The 21,689-nt window shown below is 35.7% G+C and overlaps 1 protein-coding gene across 1 annotated transcript; it reads left to right on the forward strand.

Annotated features, from left to right (window-relative positions):
• Positions 1 to 1,403: 1,403 nt before the first annotated feature.
• On the forward strand, positions 1,404 to 21,687 carry LOC134666924 (protein hook-like). The gene is made up of 7 exons (XM_063524229.1): positions 1,404 to 1,424; positions 2,264 to 2,382; positions 2,871 to 2,973; positions 6,094 to 6,276; positions 7,051 to 7,166; positions 7,660 to 7,768; positions 21,670 to 21,687. The coding sequence occupies exons 1-7, from the start codon at positions 1,404 to 1,406 to the stop codon at positions 21,685 to 21,687; spliced, it is 669 nt and encodes a 222-aa protein (XP_063380299.1).
• The last annotated feature ends 2 nt before the right edge of the window (positions 21,688 to 21,689 follow it).

Consider the following 21,689-nt stretch of genomic DNA (forward strand, 5'->3'; position numbering starts at 1 on the left):
TTTAATGTCCCGGAAAAAGGTGAGATCCATTTTTAAAACCATTATCTAAACACGCGGCGACATGATAAGCCAATTTCAAGCACGCCTGGCGACGCCACCAACCATTAGGGGATATTACTGCAATGTTCTGCCGCCAGAGTGCAGCCCTACCGACTCTTACCGACTCTATAGTTCGTTTTTTTAGCATTAGAAATTAGGTAAACAATCTTGATGTGTCTTTTAATTGAAAAACACATTTTAAAAATAAGTTACGGCAAATATGTAACAATTATGAATCTAATACGATCATTTTTAGGGTTCCGTACCCAAAGGGTAAAACGGGACCCTATTTGTTGCGAACTCTTTAGAGAACTCCAATTCTTCCACGTCTTGTCAAAAATCTAAAGAGTTCGCAACACTATTACTAAGACTTCGCTGTCCGTCCGTCCGTCCGTCCGTCCGTCCGTCCGTCTGTCACCAGGCTGTATCTCACGAACCGTGATAGCTAGACAGTTGAAATTTTCACAGATGATGTATTTCTGTTGCCGCTATAACAACAAATACTAAAAACAGAATAAAATAAAGATTTAAATGGGGCTCCCATACAACAAACGTGATTTTTGACCAAAGTTAAGCAACGTCGGGAGGGGTCAGTACTTGGATGGGTGACCGTTTTCTTTTTGCTTTTTTTTGATTTTTTTTTTGAATTATGGTACGGAACCCTTCGTGCGCGAGTCCGACTCGCACTTGCCCGGTTTTTATTCTTCTGCTTTCATAAGTAATAGTTATTGATTTTTAAGAAGCATTTTTCTTTTAAAAGACATGTGTTGATCGCTTACCTTCTTTCAAGTTCTTTCTAATGCTAAAAAACGAACTATAGTAATAGTAATGTACTTACTGTTAAAGGACTTTACTTCGTATAAAAATATTTAGTCTTAACTTTTTTTTTACGCGTATTTAATTGTACACAATGACATTACATTAGGCACAGGGGCCCGTTTATCAAAAGCTTGTAACTTGTAATACAAGTGGAAGTCCCTTTCTGACAGTTTTTGTTAGAAAGAGACTTCCACTTGTATTACAAGTTACAAGCTTTTGATAAACAGGGCACTGGTCCCACCGCGAGCTAGTAAGCTATGAGCTATCGGCTATAAACACGAACAAAAGATAAGCACTCCCGTGTAAATAAAAGAGACACGGCGATATTTATAGTTAACTACTCGCCCAGCGGTGAGCTATAAATATCGCCGTGTCTGTTTTATACACGGGAGTGCTTATCTTTTGTTCGTGTTTATAGCCGATAGCTCATAGCTTACTAGCTCGCGGTGGGACCAGTGTGCCTACACATGTACATTACATTACTGAGATAGGTACCTATACTTAGTATACTTACCCATTTGTCTTGGAACTTACTTTACTGAGATATGACTTCTGATTTTTGTCAGGTTTGTCAGCGGTTGACGGATTAAGGTTCGAACTGTTTACAATCCCACAGGAGGTTGCCAATTTAGGTAACGACATCTTGACGCGACGCTTAAAACTTTTGGAATATTTCCGTAAGCGCGTAAGTGCTCTTGGATTAAATGTATAATGTTCAGTAAGTACTTAAATCATTGATCTCCGTGACTATGTAGGTTGCGATTACGCAACAAAAATACTACTACCATTTGGTCTACTACAAAGCCCAAGGAACATAATTAATTTGGTCTAAGGGGCTATTCATAAATTACGTCATTTCAAATTAGGGGGGGGGTCTGGACATCGGATGATGGTAGCATGACGTAGGAGGAAACGGGGTCATCCGAAGCATGATTTTTGGATGATTTATCGTAAGAAATCTTCAAAAATTGTTGACGTAATTTATGGACAGCCCCTAAGCCAAAATCACGTTTGCATATATAAGCGTATTACAAAAATGTAGGTAATATATAACAGAAGTTCACAGGACTCGATCGACTCTTCCTAGTCTGTCGACATGCACTGTAATTATTGGTTAAGTAGGCATTTGCAGTTCGAACCCCCGGTTGTCTCTCTCTTCTTTAGCACAGGGCACAGCGCAACACTCCCCTGCCTCAGCCTGAAAATGCACGAATCTAACTCGGCATAGACTTTTCAGTGGCAAAGTGTGCACGTGCAACCAAAAACATCAATTCATATGAAAATATGAAGTCTACTTTCACAGTTTGACATCACAGTTGGTCTAGACACTAGAGTTAGCTGAAACAGACTCTAATGCCGCCAATATTTACTTAAATACTTAATTGCTTCGTTTAAATTTTTTTAGATATCAGACGTGAAAATTAAGAATGATTTTGACGCAGAGACTGAAGTAATTCACAAACTGATAAGCGATACTTCGAAGAATTTGGACGAGAAAGTAAAGCGCATCATGAACGTTGCCAAGTATGCCTTTAAAAAAGTTCATTTTATTTTACGTATTTTGTATGTTAAGTTCTATTTACTTTACCGATCTTCTACCTTTTTATGTACCCTTAGAGGATATAACCAACGGAGACGCCATGTCTATAATTTTCGGTACAAAATAGTCTGCCGTTTTTTGCGGGGGAGGGGCACATCAAATGTAACATGCGTAACGTCAACATAGCCATATCAGATAAACGTCATCAGTCCATACATGTGTTCGACATGTGGTTGACCATTGGCCGCCTTTTTTCGACAGAGGGGAACGCCTGTTAATGACCACTCCGTTGGTTATATTTATATTCTCTAAGTATGTACCTATAAGCAATCCCATCATATTTACATTTAAGTACATAATATTTATATTTCATTTACTGACTTGATTCCTTTTCTCAATCTTCAAAGTTATGTTCAAAGTATAATTAAAGATAAGAAGAGAGACCTTGACAATCTACCTTGTTATTTTACAGAGCAGCTTGGAAAGATCGAGACGATTTGACAGCAAAAATAGGGCAATTAAACAAAGAGTTGTCTATTTTACAAAAAACCAAAGCCAGTGACACAAGTAGCACGGTAAGACACTCTTACGGCAAGTACAACTGAAGGGACGTCTATTTAATTTTAATAACAAATCCTACGTGCGACACAGACCTGTTAAATATTTATGTTAAAATGGGTCACTCACGTTTTTTAAGTGGAACGACATGCTTAACAGGAGCCAGAGCTGGTCACTCTCCCTGGTCACTATCACTGCGTGTCTCTGGTCTGTGTCCGTCCACCGACGCACGTGGCCTCTATGAGTAATATTACTTATATTATTAATTAAATTGTTATTTAAGGAGATAATTTATTTCATAGGAAAAAGACAGTAGAAAAACAAATAAATAACTTATGAACTAAATACATCTATAAATAATACTAAATTAAAACTAACAACCCTAAATATATCTAAAATAAAATAAGGAATATAAAAACTACTCAAAGAGGCCTCCCCGCGCTACCCCCGGCGCAAAGGTGCCCATCACACTCGCGCATGAGTAATTGAGTATGTCTAAGCTCCTGCAGTCCACAGTTTACAGTCCTGATTATAAACTACCTGGCTCACGCAGGTTACGTTATATGTTTAATACAAGTGAATTTATACGCCATAATAGCAACCTTTGTCCGTGATGTGACTATAGTTTGCATTAGGTAATAAATTTCGTAGAAAATGTATGTACCTAGTCGGGACTTATAGACTCAGAAGTTCTTTAAGAAGTTTCGTAAATAAAAACCGGGCAAGTGCGAGTCGGACTCGCGCACGAAGGGTTCCGTACCATAATGCAAAAAAAAAATCAAAATAAAAGCAAAAAAAAAACGGTCACCCATCCAAGTACTGACCACTCCCGACGTTGCTTAACTTTGGTCAAAAATCACGTTTGTTGTATGGGAGCCCCATTTAAATCTTTATTTTATTCTGTTTTTAGTATTTGTTGTTATAGCGGCAACAGAAATACATAATCTGTGAAAATTTCAACTGTCTAGCTATCACGGTTCGTGAGATACACCTGGTGACAGACGGACGGACGGACAGCGAAGTCTTAGTAATAGGGTCCCGTTTTACCCTTTGGGTACGGAACCCTAAAAACGAGCTGAGTTCTTTAAGGGGCCCCCCACGCCAATGACCGTCGATCTGAATCCCTTAGTTTATTAATGTTTTTTGTAGCTTATCATATTAACAGCAACGGCTTTAACCCTTATCTTGGCAAGGCTCAAAATATCTTAAATATAATTTTTTTTTTTGTTTTTTGATACCTATTGAGCATACTAGACTATTAAAAAATAAGAAAAAAAATCCAGGATTTTCCAGTTTCGGAAAATCATATGTATCATATTTGATACAGTGCCAATAACTCGACACAATAGTTACCTACTTTTTAGAAGAAAAATGAAGATTTTAATAAGAATAAAACATGTAATGCAATAGAAATTAGCATTTACTGCTAATTAAACGCAATCTAAAGCATCAGATGACTATTAAACCTGTAAAAATTAATAATATCTACGAATACCTGATCACATGGGCGGAAAATTAGATCCCGTAAAGTTTCAAAAAAGTCGTCAGAAAAAGTTGAGTAAAATATGAAAAGTAAACAAATAATTAAAAGTAAAAAAAAAAATACATTTTTTTTTACTTTAGGGCCATTTTTTGCCATACACATATTTTTCCGTGCTACGGACTACGGCGTAGCAATAATGCTACAGCGTACGAATATATAGTTAAATAACATCTAGTACTTAAAAAAATCAAAGTTTAATAACTAAATAATACGACAACTAATATTAAATCATTGAAGCATGTTTTGTAACCCCACAAAAATAAAAAAAATTAAAAATCATGTAAAAATATTTTGACGATAACTTGGCAATGTATTAAATGTAATACAATCCTTTAGATATGTACATTTCTGAGTTCTTGGCAGTGTATCAAATATAATACATAACAGTTTCATGTAAGGTTCTGTGTATTAAATGTTTTTAAATTCGAAGGCATTGTAAATATGTATGCACTAAGAGACAGTAAAGATATTAAAATGTAGATTATGGAAAAATATATACTAACATAAGAAATAAATGCAAAACTTCCAGTACGAACCGAAATCTATTGTTTCCGCGGCGCCATGTTGATTATTACTAATTAATTTACAATGACACTCGTGTCAATTATTTTTTTCTATAAGTAAGGAGGATAGCTCGACATATTGATGACAGAATTATTGTGTTAGGTAATAAAGTGAACCTGCTAGATTTTTTTAAGTTCCACGTATCACGGGTGTTACGATGCCAAGATAAGGGTTAAGCAATATAATATCCTATAATTACTTTAAAGTTCATTGTCTTCGAGATATTTGGCATCAAAGTTGAACAATTTTAGGCTAAAAAACTGGTCATAACTTTTGTGTTAATTAGTTTAAAAACCTTGGACACGATTTTCGAGACTTCAAAGACGAACCCAAATATGTAGACTTCGTACATGTAAGATTCTTCACTGCAAACTAGATACGAAATAAGTGTTTTTTTTAGACAATATTTAAAAAATTCATAATAAATAAGTATTCATTTTATTCAAAATCCGGTGGACAAAACCGGAGATAAAAGATTGAAGAACCGATAACCGTTTGTCTTAAAATTCTATCTGTAGTGCAAAAAAAGAAGATACGATTCAAAACTTGTCAAAAATTGATGAAAACCTCGGGTAGCCCCTTAAATTCAGACTCAAAGGACTCGAGTTCCTACCAACACTAATACCACTAAGGACCACTTGCACGATCCCACTAACCCGGAGTTAACCGGTTAAACCTGGAGTTACCATGGTTACCATCACAATTTGACACTAGCTGATACTGGTTAAACCGTTATTAACCACTTAACCCCGGGTTAGTGGGATAGTGCAAGTGAGCCTAATAAGTTATCGATTGCAGTCCCTATTATAGACCGACCGCTTAACTGATTGTGAGTCCTCGCCTGCGCGGTACGGGGGCGACGGGGCGGGACGACTAAGCCCTTAGCCCCCGTAGTCACTAAGGGTGGCGGGGAAGGTGCGGGCGGCAGGCGTACAGCGCCCAGTTCGGGCGGTACTCAGTTAAGGTTAAGCGGCCGGTCTATAGCCTAGTGGCACAATGTGTACAATGTACATGGTAACAGAACTTGCAGGATCTAAAAGATAAACTGAACAAGGAGCGCGCCGCCCGCGAGTCCCTCAAGCACATGGTGGCCACGGCGGAGGGATTGCTGCGCACGGCGCGCGGGCGCATCACGGTGCTGGAGCGCGAGCTCAAGACCACGCAGAAGCAGATGCAGGATGCAATGCGCAAGAACAAGGAATTCGAGTTACTCGTAAACATTCTTTAGTTACCTTTGACATTAAACCGGTAACCAGACGGGATCGGTTGATTTGATCAGAAATGAAATTGGCGTCAATCTCCAATTTAATCAAAAATTTTAGATTTATGGTGATATTAGAGCCCTCTAAATTGAAAAAATGCCCCAGAGGGTCCGCACGTCCTGATTCGATCGGGCAATTGAATCAGATTGGAGAAAAATTGACTAGTTTGGATACGCTTTAACAATTCCAGACAAAATTATAAAAAGCCCGCTCCACACTCGTGCGCGAATCGCGGCGCGAAGCCACGAACCCTTTAGAGATAGGTCCCTATAGCCTGTCCGATTTCTAAGATCAAGTTCGCAATAAGTAGCTACATTTACTATGGCGTACCTACTTGATTTTAGAAAAGCGGAGAGATATTATTGGCTCGATTCGGGAAATGAATTAGATATGAAATAGTAAAGATATGTGACGTTCCACAGCAAAGGTACCTTATGGCGGCTGGCGCCGCAATTCGGGAAATGAATTTAACTAAATATGAAATAGGTAGTAAAGTTATGTGACGTTCCACGGAAAAAGGTACCTTATGGCAGCTGGTGCTTACGTCGCATAGCGCCACAATAATATTGGAGCGACGTTAATAATAGCGTAAGCGCCAACCGCCATAAGGTACCTTTACCTACCCTTGGGACGTCATCGTCACATATCTTTACTATATCGTATCTATTAGTTAATGTCCCCGAATCGCGCCGTATATAGGTAGGTACCTACATTACTTTTTTCAGCATCGTTCTCGTCAGACAAGTTATGGCGTGCGTTCCAAGAAATTGATGGAAGAGACTAAAAGTGGAGAAGAAACTATCGAGATGTTGACCCTACAACGGAAGGCACTAGAACTAAGGTTCGTACGCCAACACGAAGCTTATACTCCTCGTAATAACTTTTTATGAATTTGATCTGGATTTGTTATGGTATATCAAAAACAAATTCTGATTCTTAAACAGTTAACACACTGAGAATAGGTAATCCTCCAGATCGGGCGATTTCTAGGTTACCTTACTATAATAATAAAATAAACTCCTACATATTGCGACATCGTGTCACAATATTCTGTAATGATACGTGCAACTAAAGCTAAAATAAAACCATGGATAAGTTCTCTGAAATTCTTGATTTTAAGTATTCTTACAAAAAAAATCCAAAGCTTTCTTAGAGTGCTCAACGTTTTACGTAATTTTCCAAGAGTATAATGAATCATAAATGCCTGTAGCTGTTAGGAAACACAATTTTAATTCATGGGACCAAATGTTAATTGCATTGTCAATGACAGTATCACCTTATAAACAATGTCTAGGGATAAACTACTTTGATCTTCGAAAATTGTATGTTATCAGGGTCACAGAGCTACAAGAGCAAATCAAGTTGATGAGAGAGTGTTACGAGGATAAAGACTCGAATAACCAGAGCAACTTGGACCGGCTACAGCAGAAGTTGGATGAGGAGGTGCTTGAATCTTTATTAATACGCATCACGATAGGGCGAAATCCTCGTTATAGTAGAAGAGCCGGCCGCAAATTTTCTAACCGACTTGATACCACGATGAAATACACAATGGGAAACCATAAAAGTGATGCTAAGTCCGAATTCGATAGTCTGCCACGGCGGAACTTGCCGAAAGTACGAAAAAGAAGGCCACTTCCGGTGCGAAAAAAGGGGGCTGATTTAACCCATCTGATACCGAAATAATAGTTATGGCAGCAGTTAGAAATTTACATGTAGACACATAAAAGCGAAGTCTGCCAGTATTTTTTTTGCCGGAAGTGCTTGGCAGACGCTCTCAAAGGTGGCCAGCGGGACCCCTAATTTAACCCATCTGATACCACCATGAAACCAATTCCAGTCGGTAGGTATGAACCCTCATGTCAGGAATATATAAGTCTGCCAAGGCTTTTCCTGCCGAAACACCTTGGCAGACGAGATTATGTAAGCAAGGTCGGCATCGGTTACCCTACACTAACCCATCTGATACCACCATGAAACCAATTCCAGTCGGTAGGTACGAACCCCCATTTTAGGAATATATAAGTCTGCCAAGGTTTTTCCTGCCGAAACACCTTGGCAGACGAGATTATAAACAAGATGACCATCGGTTACCGTACACTAACCCATCTGATACCGCCATGAAACCAATTCCAGTCGGTAGGTATGAACCCTCATTTCAGGAATATATAAGTCTGCCAAGGCTTTTCCTGCCGTAACACCATGGCAGACGAGATTATGTAAGCAAGGTCGGCATCGGTTACCCTACACTAACCCATCTGATACCACCATGAAACCAATTCCAGTTGGTAGATATGAACCCCCATTTTAGAAATATATAAGTCTGCCAAGGTTTTTCCTGCCGAAACACCTTGGCAGACGAGATTATAAGCAAGTTGACCATCGGTTACCGTACAGTAACCCATCTGATACCACCATGAAACCAATTCTAGTCGGTAGGTATGAACCCTCATTTCAGGAATTTATAAGTCTGCCAAGGCCTTTCCTGCCGAAACACCTTGACAGACGAGATTATGTAAGCAGCATCCACATACGAGGGATCCGTATTTTGGGATTATACAGATTACGGACATTATTAATAGCTGTAGGCTTATTTATTACTTTATGCTTATACATATTTGTATATTATTATGTTATTAATAAAATATATTTATAATTTATTAAACCTAAACTTAATACATTGGGAATTCATTACCTGCTTACGGCAGTAGTAGGGATAAGTGGGTCAGTTCTGGCTCACTGAGCCAGGCCAACAGTCCCTCCCCCTTTTTTCCCTTGTTGAGGCCCTGCAACCTTGCCTTGAACCCAAACTAATGTCATTGTAGCTCGAATCTAACCTAATCTATTTTTATTGCTTTTAGAATATTTCAATTATCTACTTTTGCAAAGTTAAAGGTTGAAATCTCTATTTCGCAAAATGGAATTTTAATGTGACTTTAATGTATGTGCAGTCTACTTAGTAATTGGGTTTAAAGATATAAAAACACACATTTATTTCCTATCCTAAGTATCCTATCCTAAGTTTATTCAAATAATATTCTGAACATATATAGTAATTAGACTGGTCATATTTTTCATAAAATCTATTTCGACTGGCAAAGCATATAACTTTTTGGCAACCGGGTTTTTTAACCTAATTAGATCCCGCTGAATCCGAATTTGCCGGTTGCTCGATCGAAATCTTGACCGGAAGTGAGATATTTGACATTAAAGGTCCCTTTTTTTCGTTTTTCGTAAATAACTCTTAAACGGTGGCACATAGCAAAAAATGTTCTATAACATAAGTATTCTGCATAAAATTGCCTACAAGAAAGATTCAGTACAATTTTTCGCTAGGATCAATATTCAAAGAGATTTTAACGCGGGAAATTTAATTATAATCACTTCTAAGGTCCCGTTTTTTAGGTTTTCGTAAATAACTCATAAACGGTGGCCAATATCAAAAAATGTTGTTAGACGTTAATAATCTACACAAAATTTTGAACAAAAAAGATTCAGTATACTTTTCGCAGGGATCAATATTTAAAAAGATAATAAAGAGGGAAAGTTAATTATAATAAATTCTAAGGTTCCTTGTTTTTATTTTTTCGTTAATAATTTGAAAAGTATGACTCATAGCAAAATAAAAACTTATACATAAATAATAAACGTAAAATTTCCTACAAGAAACATGCAGAACACTTTTCGCTAGGATCAATATTTAAAAAGACAAAGCAGCGGGTAAGTTAATTATAATCAATTTTAAAGTCCCTTTTTAGTTTTTTGTAAATAACTCGTAAACGGTGTCCCATAGCGAAATAGGTTTTTAAGAATAAATTATCTACATAAAATTTCCTCCAAAAAACATCTAGAACACTTTTCTCTAGGATCAATATTTCAAGCGATATTAAAGGAAGAAAGTTAATTACAATCAGTTCACAGGTCACTTTTTTTAGTTTTTCGTAAATAACTCGTAAACGGTGGCCCGTTGCAAAACAATATTCTACATAAAATTGTCCACAAAAAAGGTTCTGTACACTTTTTCGCTACGATCAATATTTAAAGAGATATTAAAGGGGGTAAGTTAATTATAATCAATTTCCAGGTCCCTATTTTTAGGATTTCGCAAATGACTCGTAAAATAAGCCTCATAGCAAAATAAGTTCTTAATGTTCTTGTAAATAAATAATCGATATAAAATTTTCTACGAAAGACATATGGAACGCTTTTCTCTTTTTAGGGTTCCGTACCTCAAAATGAATAAAAACCGGCCAAGCGCGAGTCGGACTCGCCTTGCAAGGGTTCCGTACATTACCCAATTTTTAACAGTGTATTTTATATGTTAAACGCGAGTGAATTGCCTTTAAAAAACCTGTAGGGATCGGTTCAAAAACTAAGTAATGTCCGACTCGCGCTTGACTACATAATTCTAATAGGTTTTTCTGTCATCTATAGATTCTATTCTGTATATCTTTTCAAAATTTTAGACCCAGTAGTATCGGAGATAAAGCCCCTTTCCCCAAAATAAAACATTAAAATACAAAAAAATACCCCCCCCCCCCCTTTATCTCCGAAACTACTGGGTCTAAATTTTGAAAATAAAATAAAATAAAATAGTTCTTTACCTATATAGACGTAAACCTAAAAATAGGGACCTGGAAATTGATTATAATTAACTTACCCCCTTTAATACCTCTTTAAATATTGATCGTAGCGAAAAAGTGTACAGAACCTTTTTTGTGGACAATTTTATGTTTAATATTTATGTAGAATATTGTTTTGCAACGGGCCACCGTTTACGAGTTATTTACGAAAAACTAAAAAAAAGTGACCTGTGAACTGATTGTAATTAACTTTCTTCCTTTAATATCGCTTGAAATATTGATCCTAGAGAAAAGTGTTCTAGATGTTTTTTGGAGGAAATTTTATGTAGATAATTTATTCTTAAAAACCTATTTCGCTATGGGACACCGTTTACGAGTTATTTACAAGAAACTAAAAAGGGACTTTAAAATTGATTATAATTAACTTACCCGCTGCTTTGTCTTTTTGAATATTGATCCTAGCGAAAAGTGTACTACATGTTTCTTGTAGGAAATTTTACGTTTATTATTTATGTATAAGATTTTTTTTTCTATGAGTCATACTTTTTAAATTATTTACGAAAAAATAAAAACAAGGAACCTTAGAATTTAGTATAATTAACTTTCCCTCTTTATTATCTTTTTAAATATTGATCCCTGCAAAAAGTGTACTGAATCTTTTTTGTTCAAAATTTTGTGTAGATTATTATCGTCTAACAACATTTTTTGATATTGGCCACCGTTTATGAGTTATTTACGAAAACCTAAAAAACTGGACCTTAGAAGTGATTATAATTAAATTTCCCGCGTTAAAATCTCTTTTAATATTGATCCTAGCGAAAAATTGTACTGAATCTTTCTTGTAGGCAATTTTATGCATATTACTTATGTAATAGAACTTTTTTTGCTATACACCACCGTTTAAGAGTTATTTACGAAAAACGAAAAAAACGGACCTTTAATGTCAAATATCTCACTTCCGGTCAAGATTTCGATCGAGCAACCGGATCGGATTCAGCGGGGTCTAATTAGGTTAAAAAACCCGGTTTCCAAAAAGTAATATGATTTGCCAGTCGCATCAAGAAGGAGAGCGATTTTGAATTTTTTTGTCTAGTCTAAATATCATTACTTATTCTGTGTACAGTGGAGAAAACGAATGAAATTATGCAATTTGATTTTGCTATTTTTAAATAAAGAGTAACTAAACAGTATTTTCCACAGTTGTTGGTAATGATACCATCTCTTACAATTTCTCTTCATGAACATTTTATGATACCTAACCTTCCAGTTTTCGCCCGAATTGATCAAAAAATTCACCAACTCCATTTACACCAACCAAATAGAAAACGGGTCCGTGTCCGAATTCGTGATCTCGAGTCCGGGTCCGCGTCCGGGTCCAGGTTCAGGTAGAAGTCGAATTCAAAATCTTGCTTGTTTTGCCAGTGGGGTAACTTGCTTAACAATCAATTAGAAAAAGACAAGTCGTCGAGGAGTTCCGTTCTGATCACCATCAGCAATACCACTTCATCAAATGCCACTGTTCTTAATGTAAATCCTTGTTTGCCTGATGAAAATACAAGAGTCACTATACAATGCCATTAAGATTTGTAGAGTTACCTCGATTCCTTATGGATCCCATCATCAGAACTTGAGCTTCACGAAAATATGACTTAAAAATCTAACGTGCTTAACAAACATAACGAAGACACATCCCCAAACATGAGCTATGCGTCGTTGAAGAGTTCCATTCTGATCATCATCAGCAGTTTCACTTCATCAAATGTCACAATTCTGAATGTAAATGCTTGGTTTGTTTAAAATACACCAGTATCACTATATGTTAGGGTGGTTCAAAAAACATTTTTTTTTCCTAAGGGGCACCCCCTTATTTTGTTAGACTTATTATGTTGATAAATTGAGATTATAGTTGAGATAAATTAAGAAACTTGGTGTAAAAGTTTCTTAATTTATCTCAACTTTACTTCGTTTTTTTTAGCATTAGAAATTAGGTAAACAATCTTGATGTGTCGTCTGCTTTCATAAGTAATAGTTTTTGAATTTTGAAAAGCGTTTTTCAATTAAAAGACATGCTAAGATCGCTTACCTTCTTGCAAGTTCTTTCTAATGCTAAAAGAACGGACTATACAATGGGTAGGACATCAATTTTAAATGAGTTTGTATGAGTACCTCATTTTCTAAAATGAGGTGTTACAATGTCTTACTTCAAATGAGGTGAGGTACTAGCATATTTTCAGCGTCGACTATTCTATTAATCCAACGGGCCAATGGTGACAAAAATATTTAATAAATATACATATTAATGTATTCATCACTTCCTTTGTAAATTAATAAATAATAATAATTAAGGAGTGCAATTCTGGAGGTAGAAGGTAAGAATAGAACTTATAGGAGAAAGATCCCACATAGTAACTTAATTTGCTGCTTTTATGAAACTTTTTCTAATTTAGCTCTTTAGATTGTTAGATTGTTTTGTCCTCCTCCTTGCTACTTGATATAGTTTTAAGTATAATAATCACTAGCGAGAGCGACCCGCTCCGGCTTCGCACGGGTTAACAAATTATACATACACCTAAACCTTCCTGAAGAATCACTCTATTGATAGGTGAAAACCGCATGAAAATCCGTCCAATCGTTTTTGAGTTTATCGCGAACATACAAACAAACACACATACAGACAGACGCGGCGGGGGACTTTGTTTCATAATATGTAGTGATATATTTCATAACCATAAAACTACCACATTTTTAACAAACTAAGGAGAACAAATTCAATATTTTCACAAGTCATTATTATATAGAAGTGACTAACTTACCACTTCAGATAATTTAACAGTAATATCATCAATATGATATTAAACAAAGCACCATTCGCTCCGGCCGCCGCCGGCTACATTTACATTTAATTTTTTCATGCAGGTATTAGAGAACTAAAATTAGCTACAGCGACGTACGAACGAACAAAATAAATAAAAATATGTCACAATCATAATTTGTCAGTCCGAAGTCGTTTACAAATAATGTTAATAAAAAGTATTGCAAATTCAAATCGTTATAATTTACATCTACATGTTTATTTTACCTATGCAAATTATACTTACTTTTTATTTAATAAACTTGAAACTTATTGAAATGATCATATATTGTGTACGCTACAGTATTATATTTCAATAATATTTTAGTCACTAAAGGATTACTGTTTATAAGCAAGCTTCGTAAATGCCTGTCTGGTATACAGAGTGCGTACCGCGATCCATGTTCGTCATGTTGCCTCCCTGTCACACTTACGTACAAATTTACAAGTGCAACAGAGAAGCAACACGACGAACTTCCTTTTGGTGACTGATTTCTCGCGCCATTTTGACAAGTAAGTTAGGATCAAAAAGGCTTAAGATGTATGAAAGCTTGCAGCGCTTACGCTTGTTGTCTTTCGTGTTTAATTTTTAACGTATTTTCGGTGGTGACGCGAGGCGATATTGAAGTACGGCGCGTGTCTGTCTTACTCCCTCTTTGGGTATTTCTAATTCATTGTTTCATTTTGAAAGGATTTTTGAGGTGTTGACGTCACAGCGAGGCAGTGAATGGTACAAACTCAACGCATTTCTCGGTGGACCTTTTGTCGTTGCAATAAGGTTTGTAGTTCGGCAGTTGACAGTGTGGGCCATTACTCGTTTCTTCATTTGAGACATTTTGAATTTTGTATGTCGGCGAGCAGGCGAGCACCTAGCGCCTCGTGCCATCCAGGGACTCTTTTGCAAGTTGTGAGGAGCGTTGAGTTTTTGAGGTTCGCGAGTGAATTTGAAAGGATAAGAGTTTTTTTGAAATTTGAAGTGTGTGAATGATTTGTGTGGCAAGAGGTGTTTGTGATGCGCGCGAGTAAATGAGTAAAATGAATAGAGGAGTGAAGTAAGACATTTTTGCGGTATGAAGTACTGCGACAAATTAACAAAATGAGTGGTACAAATGAGGTGCCTCGCGAGTGAGCGACTCAACACTAATTTCAACGTGGTTAAGCACCACCTTGTATAGTATACAAGGTGGTGCTTAACCACGTTGAAATTTTGTATGTTGTTTGAAACCCAACAAAAAGAGTAATTATGATTCAGAATTTTATTTAAAATATCTGGTTTCACACTATTTGCACATGTGATGTATAAGTTTTGAAGTAGAAAAACATTTTCTTTCAAAATAATATCTTTTAAATCACACTTTCAAATAATGTGAAAACTACTACTTACATAAAAATCAAAAAAATAGTAACTTATTTATTTTTTTGATTTCATACAATTTGAAAAATTTCAAAGTGTTTGAGCACCCCCTTGTAGTTAAGATTGCAAGATGCTTGGCGTATTTTGTCAACATAATAAGTGTAACAAAATGAGGGGGTGCCGCTTCTTCTAGCTAGAGTTTGAATTTTTCCCATACAAACGTGAACCACCCTTACAAGATTTGAAGAGTGCCCTCGATTCCTCATAAATCTCACCATCAGAACTGGGTTTTGACAAAGACGGAACCAATCTGTATGTATATACTTACAAGTTACAACTCAACTAAAAAAATATTTTTCAATATCGATCCCAAAATGACGGAGATATCAAACATTAAAAAACCGAATTAATATCTCCTTTTTAGGGTTCCGTAGCCAAATGGCAAAAAACGGAACCCTTATAGATTTGTCATGTCTGTCTGTCTGTCCGTCCGTATGTCACAGCCACTTTTTTCCGAAACTATAAGAACTGTTGAAACTTGGTAAGTAGATGTATTCTGTGAACCGCATTAAGATTTAAACACAAAAATAGAAAAAAAAACAATAAATTTTGGGGGGGACCCCATACTTAGAACTGAAACTTAAAATGTCTTTTTCATTAAACCAATACCCTTAATTATTATTATTTATTAATTTACAAAGGAAGTGATGAATACATTAATATGTATATTTATTAAATATTTTTGTCACCATTGGCCCGTTGGATTAATAGAATAGTCGACGCTGAAAATATGCTAGTACCTCACCTCATTTGAAGTAAGACATTGTAACACCTCATTTTAGAAAATGAGGTACTCATACAAACTCATTTAAAATTGATGTCCTACCCATTGTATAGTCCGTTCTTTTAGCATTAGAAAGAACTTGCAAGAAGGTAAGCGATCTTAGCATGTCTTTTAATTGAAAAACGCTTTTCAAAATTCAAAAACTATTACTTATGAAAGCAGACGACACATCAAGATTGTTTACCTAATTTCTAATGCTAAAAAAAACGAAGTAAAGTTGAGATAAATTAAGAAACTTTTACACCAAGTTTCTTAATTTATCTCAACTATAATCTCAATTTATCAACATAATAAGTCTAACAAAATAAGGGGGTGCCCCTTAGGAAAAAAAAATGTTTTTTGAACCACCCTAACATATAGTGATACTGGTGTATTTTAAACAAACCAAGCATTTACATTCAGAATTGTGACATTTGATGAAGTGAAACTGCTGATGATGATCAGAATGGAACTCTTCAACGACGCATAGCTCATGTTTGGGGATGTGTCTTCGTTATGTTTGTTAAGCACGTTAGATTTTTAAGTCATATTTTCGTGAAGCTCAAGTTCTGATGATGGGATCCATAAGGAATCGAGGTAACTCTACAAATCTTAATGGCATTGTATAGTGACTCTTGTATTTTCATCAGGCAAACAAGGATTTACATTAAGAACAGTGGCATTTGATGAAGTGGTATTGCTGATGGTGATCAGAACGGAACTCCTCGACGACTTGTCTTTTTCTAATTGATTGTTAAGCAAGTTACCCCACTGGCAAAACAAGCAAGATTTTGAATTCGACTTCTACCTGAACCTGGACCCGGACGCGGACCCGGACTCGAGATCACGAATTCGGACACGGACCCGTTTTCTATTTGGTTGGTGTAAATGGAGTTGGTGAATTTTTTGATCAATTCGGGCGAAAACTGGAAGGTTAGGTATCATAAAATGTTCATGAAGAGAAATTGTAAGAGATGGTATCATTACCAACAACTGTGGAAAATACTGTTTAGTTACTCTTTATTTAAAAATAGCAAAATCAAATTGCATAATTTCATTCGTTTTCTCCACTGTACACAGAATAAGTAATGATATTTAGACTAGACAAAAAAATTCAAAATCGCTCTCCTTCTTGATGCGACTGGCAAATCATATTACTTTTTGGAAACCGGGTTTTTTAACCTAATTAGACCCCGCTGAATCCGATCCGGTTGCTCGATCGAAATCTTGACCGGAAGTGAGATATTTGACATTAAAGGTCCGTTTTTTTCGTTTTTCGTAAATAACTCTTAAACGGTGGTGTATAGCAAAAAAATGTTCTATTACATAAGTAATATGCATAAAATTGCCTACAAGAAAGATTCAGTACAATTTTTCGCTAGGATCAATATTAAAAGAGATTTTAACGCGGGAAATTTAATTATAATCACTTCTAAGGTCCAGTTTTTTAGGTTTTCGTAAATAACTCATAAACGGTGGCCAATATCAAAAAATGTTGTTAGACGATAATAATCTACACAAAATTTTGAACAAAAAAGATTCAGTACACTTTTTGCAGGGATCAATATTTAAAAAGATAATAAAGAGGGAAAGTTAATTATACTAAATTATAAGGTTCCTTGTTTTTATTTTTTCGTAAATAATTTAAAAAGTATGACTCATAGAAAAAAAAATCTTATACATAAATAATAAACGTAAAATTTCCTACAAGAAACATGCAGTACACTTTTCGCTAGGATCAATATTCAAAAAGACAAAGCAGCGGGTAAGTTAATTATAATCAATTTTAAAGTCCCTTTTTAGTTTCTTGTAAATAACTCGTAAACGGTGTCCCATAGCGAAATAGGTTTTTAAGAATAAATTATCTACATAAAATTTCCTCCAAAAAACATCTAGAACACTTTTCTCTAGGATCAATATTTCAAGCGATATTAAAGGAAGAAAGTTAATTACAATCAGTTCACAGGTCACTTTTTTTTAGTTTTTCGTAAATAACTCGTAAACGGTGGCCCGTTGCAAAACAATATTCTACATAAATATTAAACATAAAATTGTCCACAAAAAAGGTTCTGTACACTTTTTCGCTACGATCAATATTTAAAGAGGTATTAAAGGGGGTAAGTTAATTATAATCAATTTCCAGGTCCCTATTTTTAGGTTTACGTCTATATAGGTAAAGAACTATTTTATTTTATTTTATTTTCAAAATTTAGACCCAGTAGTTTCGGAGATAAAGGGGGGGGGGTATTTTTTTGTATTTTAATGTTTTATTTTGGGGAAGGGGGCTTTATCTCCGATACTACTGGGTCTAAAATTTTGAAAAGATATACAGAATAGAATCTATAGATGACAGAAAAACCTATTAGAATTATGTAGTCAAGCGCGAGTCGGACATTACTTAGTTTTTGAACCGATCCCTACAGGTTTTTTAAAGGCAATTCACTCGCGTTTAACATATAAAATACACTGTTAAAAATTGGGTAATGTTCGGAACCCTTGCAAGGCGAGTCCGACTCGCGCTTGGCCGGTTTTTATTCATTTTGAGGTACGGAACCCTAAAAAGAGAAAAGCGTTCCATATGTCTTTCGTAGAAAATTTTATATCGATTATTTATTTACAAGAACATTAAGAACTTATTTTGCTATGAGGCTTATTTTACGAGTCATTTGCGAAATCCTAAAAATAGGGACCTGGAAATTGATTATAATTAACTTACCCCCTTTAATATCTCTTTAAATATTGATCGTAGCGAAAAAGTGTACAGAACCTTTTTTGTGGACAATTTTATGTAGAATATTGTTTTGCAACGGGCCACCGTTTACGAGTTATTTACGAAAAACTAAAAAAAGTGACCTGTGAACTGATTGTAATTAACTTTCTTCCTTTAATATCGCTTGAAATATTGATCCTAGAGAAAAGTGTTCTAGATGTTTTTTGGAGGAAATTTTATGTAGGAAATTTATTCTTAAAAACCTATTTCGCTATGGGACACCGTTTACGAGTTATTTACAAAAAACTAAAAAGGGACTTTAAAATTGATTATAATTAACTTACCCGCTGCTTTGTCTTTTTAAATATTGATCCTAGCGAAAAGTGTTCTGCATGTTTCTTGTAGGAAATTTTACGTTTATTATTTATGTATAAGTTTTTATTTTGCTATGAGTCATACTTTTCAAATTATTAACGAAAAAATAAAAACAAGGAACCTTAGAATTTATTATAATTAACTTTCCCTCTTTATTATCTTTTTAAATATTGATCCCTGCGAAAAGTATACTGAATCTTTTTTGTTCAAAATTTTGTGTAGATTATTAACGTCTAACAACATTTTTTGATATTGGCCACCGTTTATGAGTTATTTACGAAAACCTAAAAAACGGGACCTTAGAAGTGATTATAATTAAATTTCCCGCGTTAAAATCTCTTTGAATATTGATCCTAGCGAAAAATTGTACTGAATCTTTCTTGTAGGCAATTTTATGCAGAATACTTATGTTATAGAACATTTTTTGCTATGTGCCACCGTTTAAGAGTTATTTACGAAAAACGAAAAAAAGGGACCTTTAATGTCAAATATCTCACTTCCGGTCAAGATTTCGATCGAGCAACCGGCAAATTCGGATTCAGCGGGATCTAATTAGGTTAAAAAACCCGGTTGCCAAAAAGTTATATGCTTTGCCAGTCGAAATAGATTTTATGAAAAATATGACCAGTCTAATTACTATATATGTTCAGAATATTATTTGAATAAACTTAGGATAGGATACTTAGGATAGGAAATAAATGTGTGTTTTTATATCTTTAAACCCAATTACTAAGTAGACTGCACATACATTAAAGTCACATTAAAATTCCATTTTGCGAAATAGAGATTTCAACCTTTAACTTTGCAAAAGTAGATAATTGAAATATTCTAAAAGCAATAAAAATAGATTAGGTTAGATTCGAGCTACAATGACATTAGTTTGGGTTCAAGGCAAGGTTGCAGGGCCTCAACAAGGGAAAAAAGGGGGAGGGACTGTTGGCCTGGCTCAGTGAGCCAGAACTGACCCACTTATCCCTACTACTGCCGTAAGCAGGTAATGAATTCCCAATGTATTAAGTTTAGGTTTAATAAATTATAAATATATTTTATTAATAACATAATAATATACAAATATGTATAAGCATAAAGTAATAAATAAGCCTACAGCTATTAATAATGTCCGTAATCTGTATAATCCCAAAATACGGATCCCTCGTATGTGGATGCTGCTTACATAATCTCGTCTGTCAAGGTGTTTCGGCAGGAAAGGCCTTGGCAGACTTATAAATTCCTGAAATGAGGGTTCATACCTACCGACTAGAATTGGTTTCATGGTGGTATCAGATGGGTTACTGTACGGTAACCGATGGTCATCTTGCTTATAATCTCGTCTGCCAAGGTGTTTCGGCAGGAAAAACCTTGGCAGACTTATATATTTCTAAAATGGGGGTTCATATCTACCAACTGGAATTGGTTTCATGGTGGTATCAGATGGGTTAGTGTAGGGTAACCGATGCCGACCTTGCTTACATAATCTCGTCTGCCATGGTGTTACGGCAGGAAAAGCCTTGGCAGACTTATATATTCCTGAAATGAGGGTTCATACCTACCGACTGGAATTGGTTTCATGGCGGTATCAGATGGGTTAGTGTACGGTAACCGATGGTCATCTTGCTTATAATCTCGTCTGCCAAGGTGTTTCGGCAGGAAAAACCTTGGCAGACTTATATATTCCTAAAATGGGGGTTCGTACCTACCGACTGGAATTGGTTTCATGGTGGTATCAGATGGGTTAGTGTAGGGTAACCGATGCCGACCTTGCTTACATAATCTCGTCTGCCAAGGTGTTTCGGCAGGAAAAGCCTTGGCAGACTTATATATTCCTGACATGAGGGTTCATACCTACCGACTGGAATTGGTTTCATGGTGGTATCAGATGGGTTAAATTAGGGGTCCCGCTGGCCACCTTTGAGAGCGTCTGCCAAGCACTTCCGGCAAAAAAAATACTGGCAGACTTCGCTTTTATGTGTCTACATGTAAATTTCTAACTGCTGCCATAACTATTATTTCGGTATCAGATGGGTTAAATCAGCCCCCTTTTTTCGCACCGGAAGTGGCCTTCTTTTTCGTACTTTCGGCAAGTTCCGCCGTGGCAGACTATCGAATTCGGACTTAGCATCACTTTTATGGTTTCCCATTGTGTATTTCATCGTGGTATCAAGTCGGTTAGAAAATTTGCGGCCGGCTCTTCTACTATTAGCTAAAATAAAATGCCATCTGACTGTGTTCAACGCGTGTATCCCTTCACGACTGCAGGTACAGTACAAATTTGTATCTCTGGCAGTCAGTCAGTACCTCAACTTACACCTCAAAAGATACTGGTAAGTATGTACAGTCAGCCAAGAAAGTGGTTTACCACTTTCCGACTCTATTATCTGATTGATATAAGTAGATTTTTTTAAAGAAATTGTTGATTCCCTTTACGCGAGGATTTTAGAGCTATAAACATTTCAATATCCTTTCCTCTTCTATATATTTTACTAAAATTACATTTCATTTTAGTTAAGAGGGTTAAGAATATTTGAAGTCCAAAATTATAAACCTTAACATGTAACTATGTATGTATATCACTAAATATGTCACGTCGCGCTATGTTGAGCAAAAATCTTGAATGTACCTACCTATTTAAAATTTTCTTATTCACACAGTTCATAACTAATTATTAAAC

Source organism: Cydia fagiglandana, chromosome 8, assembly GCF_963556715.1.
Source record: "Cydia fagiglandana chromosome 8, ilCydFagi1.1, whole genome shotgun sequence".
NCBI classification, from domain to species: Eukaryota; Metazoa; Arthropoda; class Insecta; order Lepidoptera; family Tortricidae; genus Cydia; species Cydia fagiglandana.

Coding starts and splice junctions, on each gene's coding strand:
- LOC134666924 (XM_063524229.1), top strand. CDS start 1,404: ATGACTTCTGATTTTTGTCAG. Junction 6,277..7,050: donor ACAAGGAATTCGAGTTACTC/GTAAACATTCTT, acceptor TACTTTTTTCAG/CATCGTTCTCGTCAGACAAG. Junction 7,167..7,659: donor CGGAAGGCACTAGAACTAAG/GTTCGTACGCCA, acceptor GTATGTTATCAG/GGTCACAGAGCTACAAGAGC.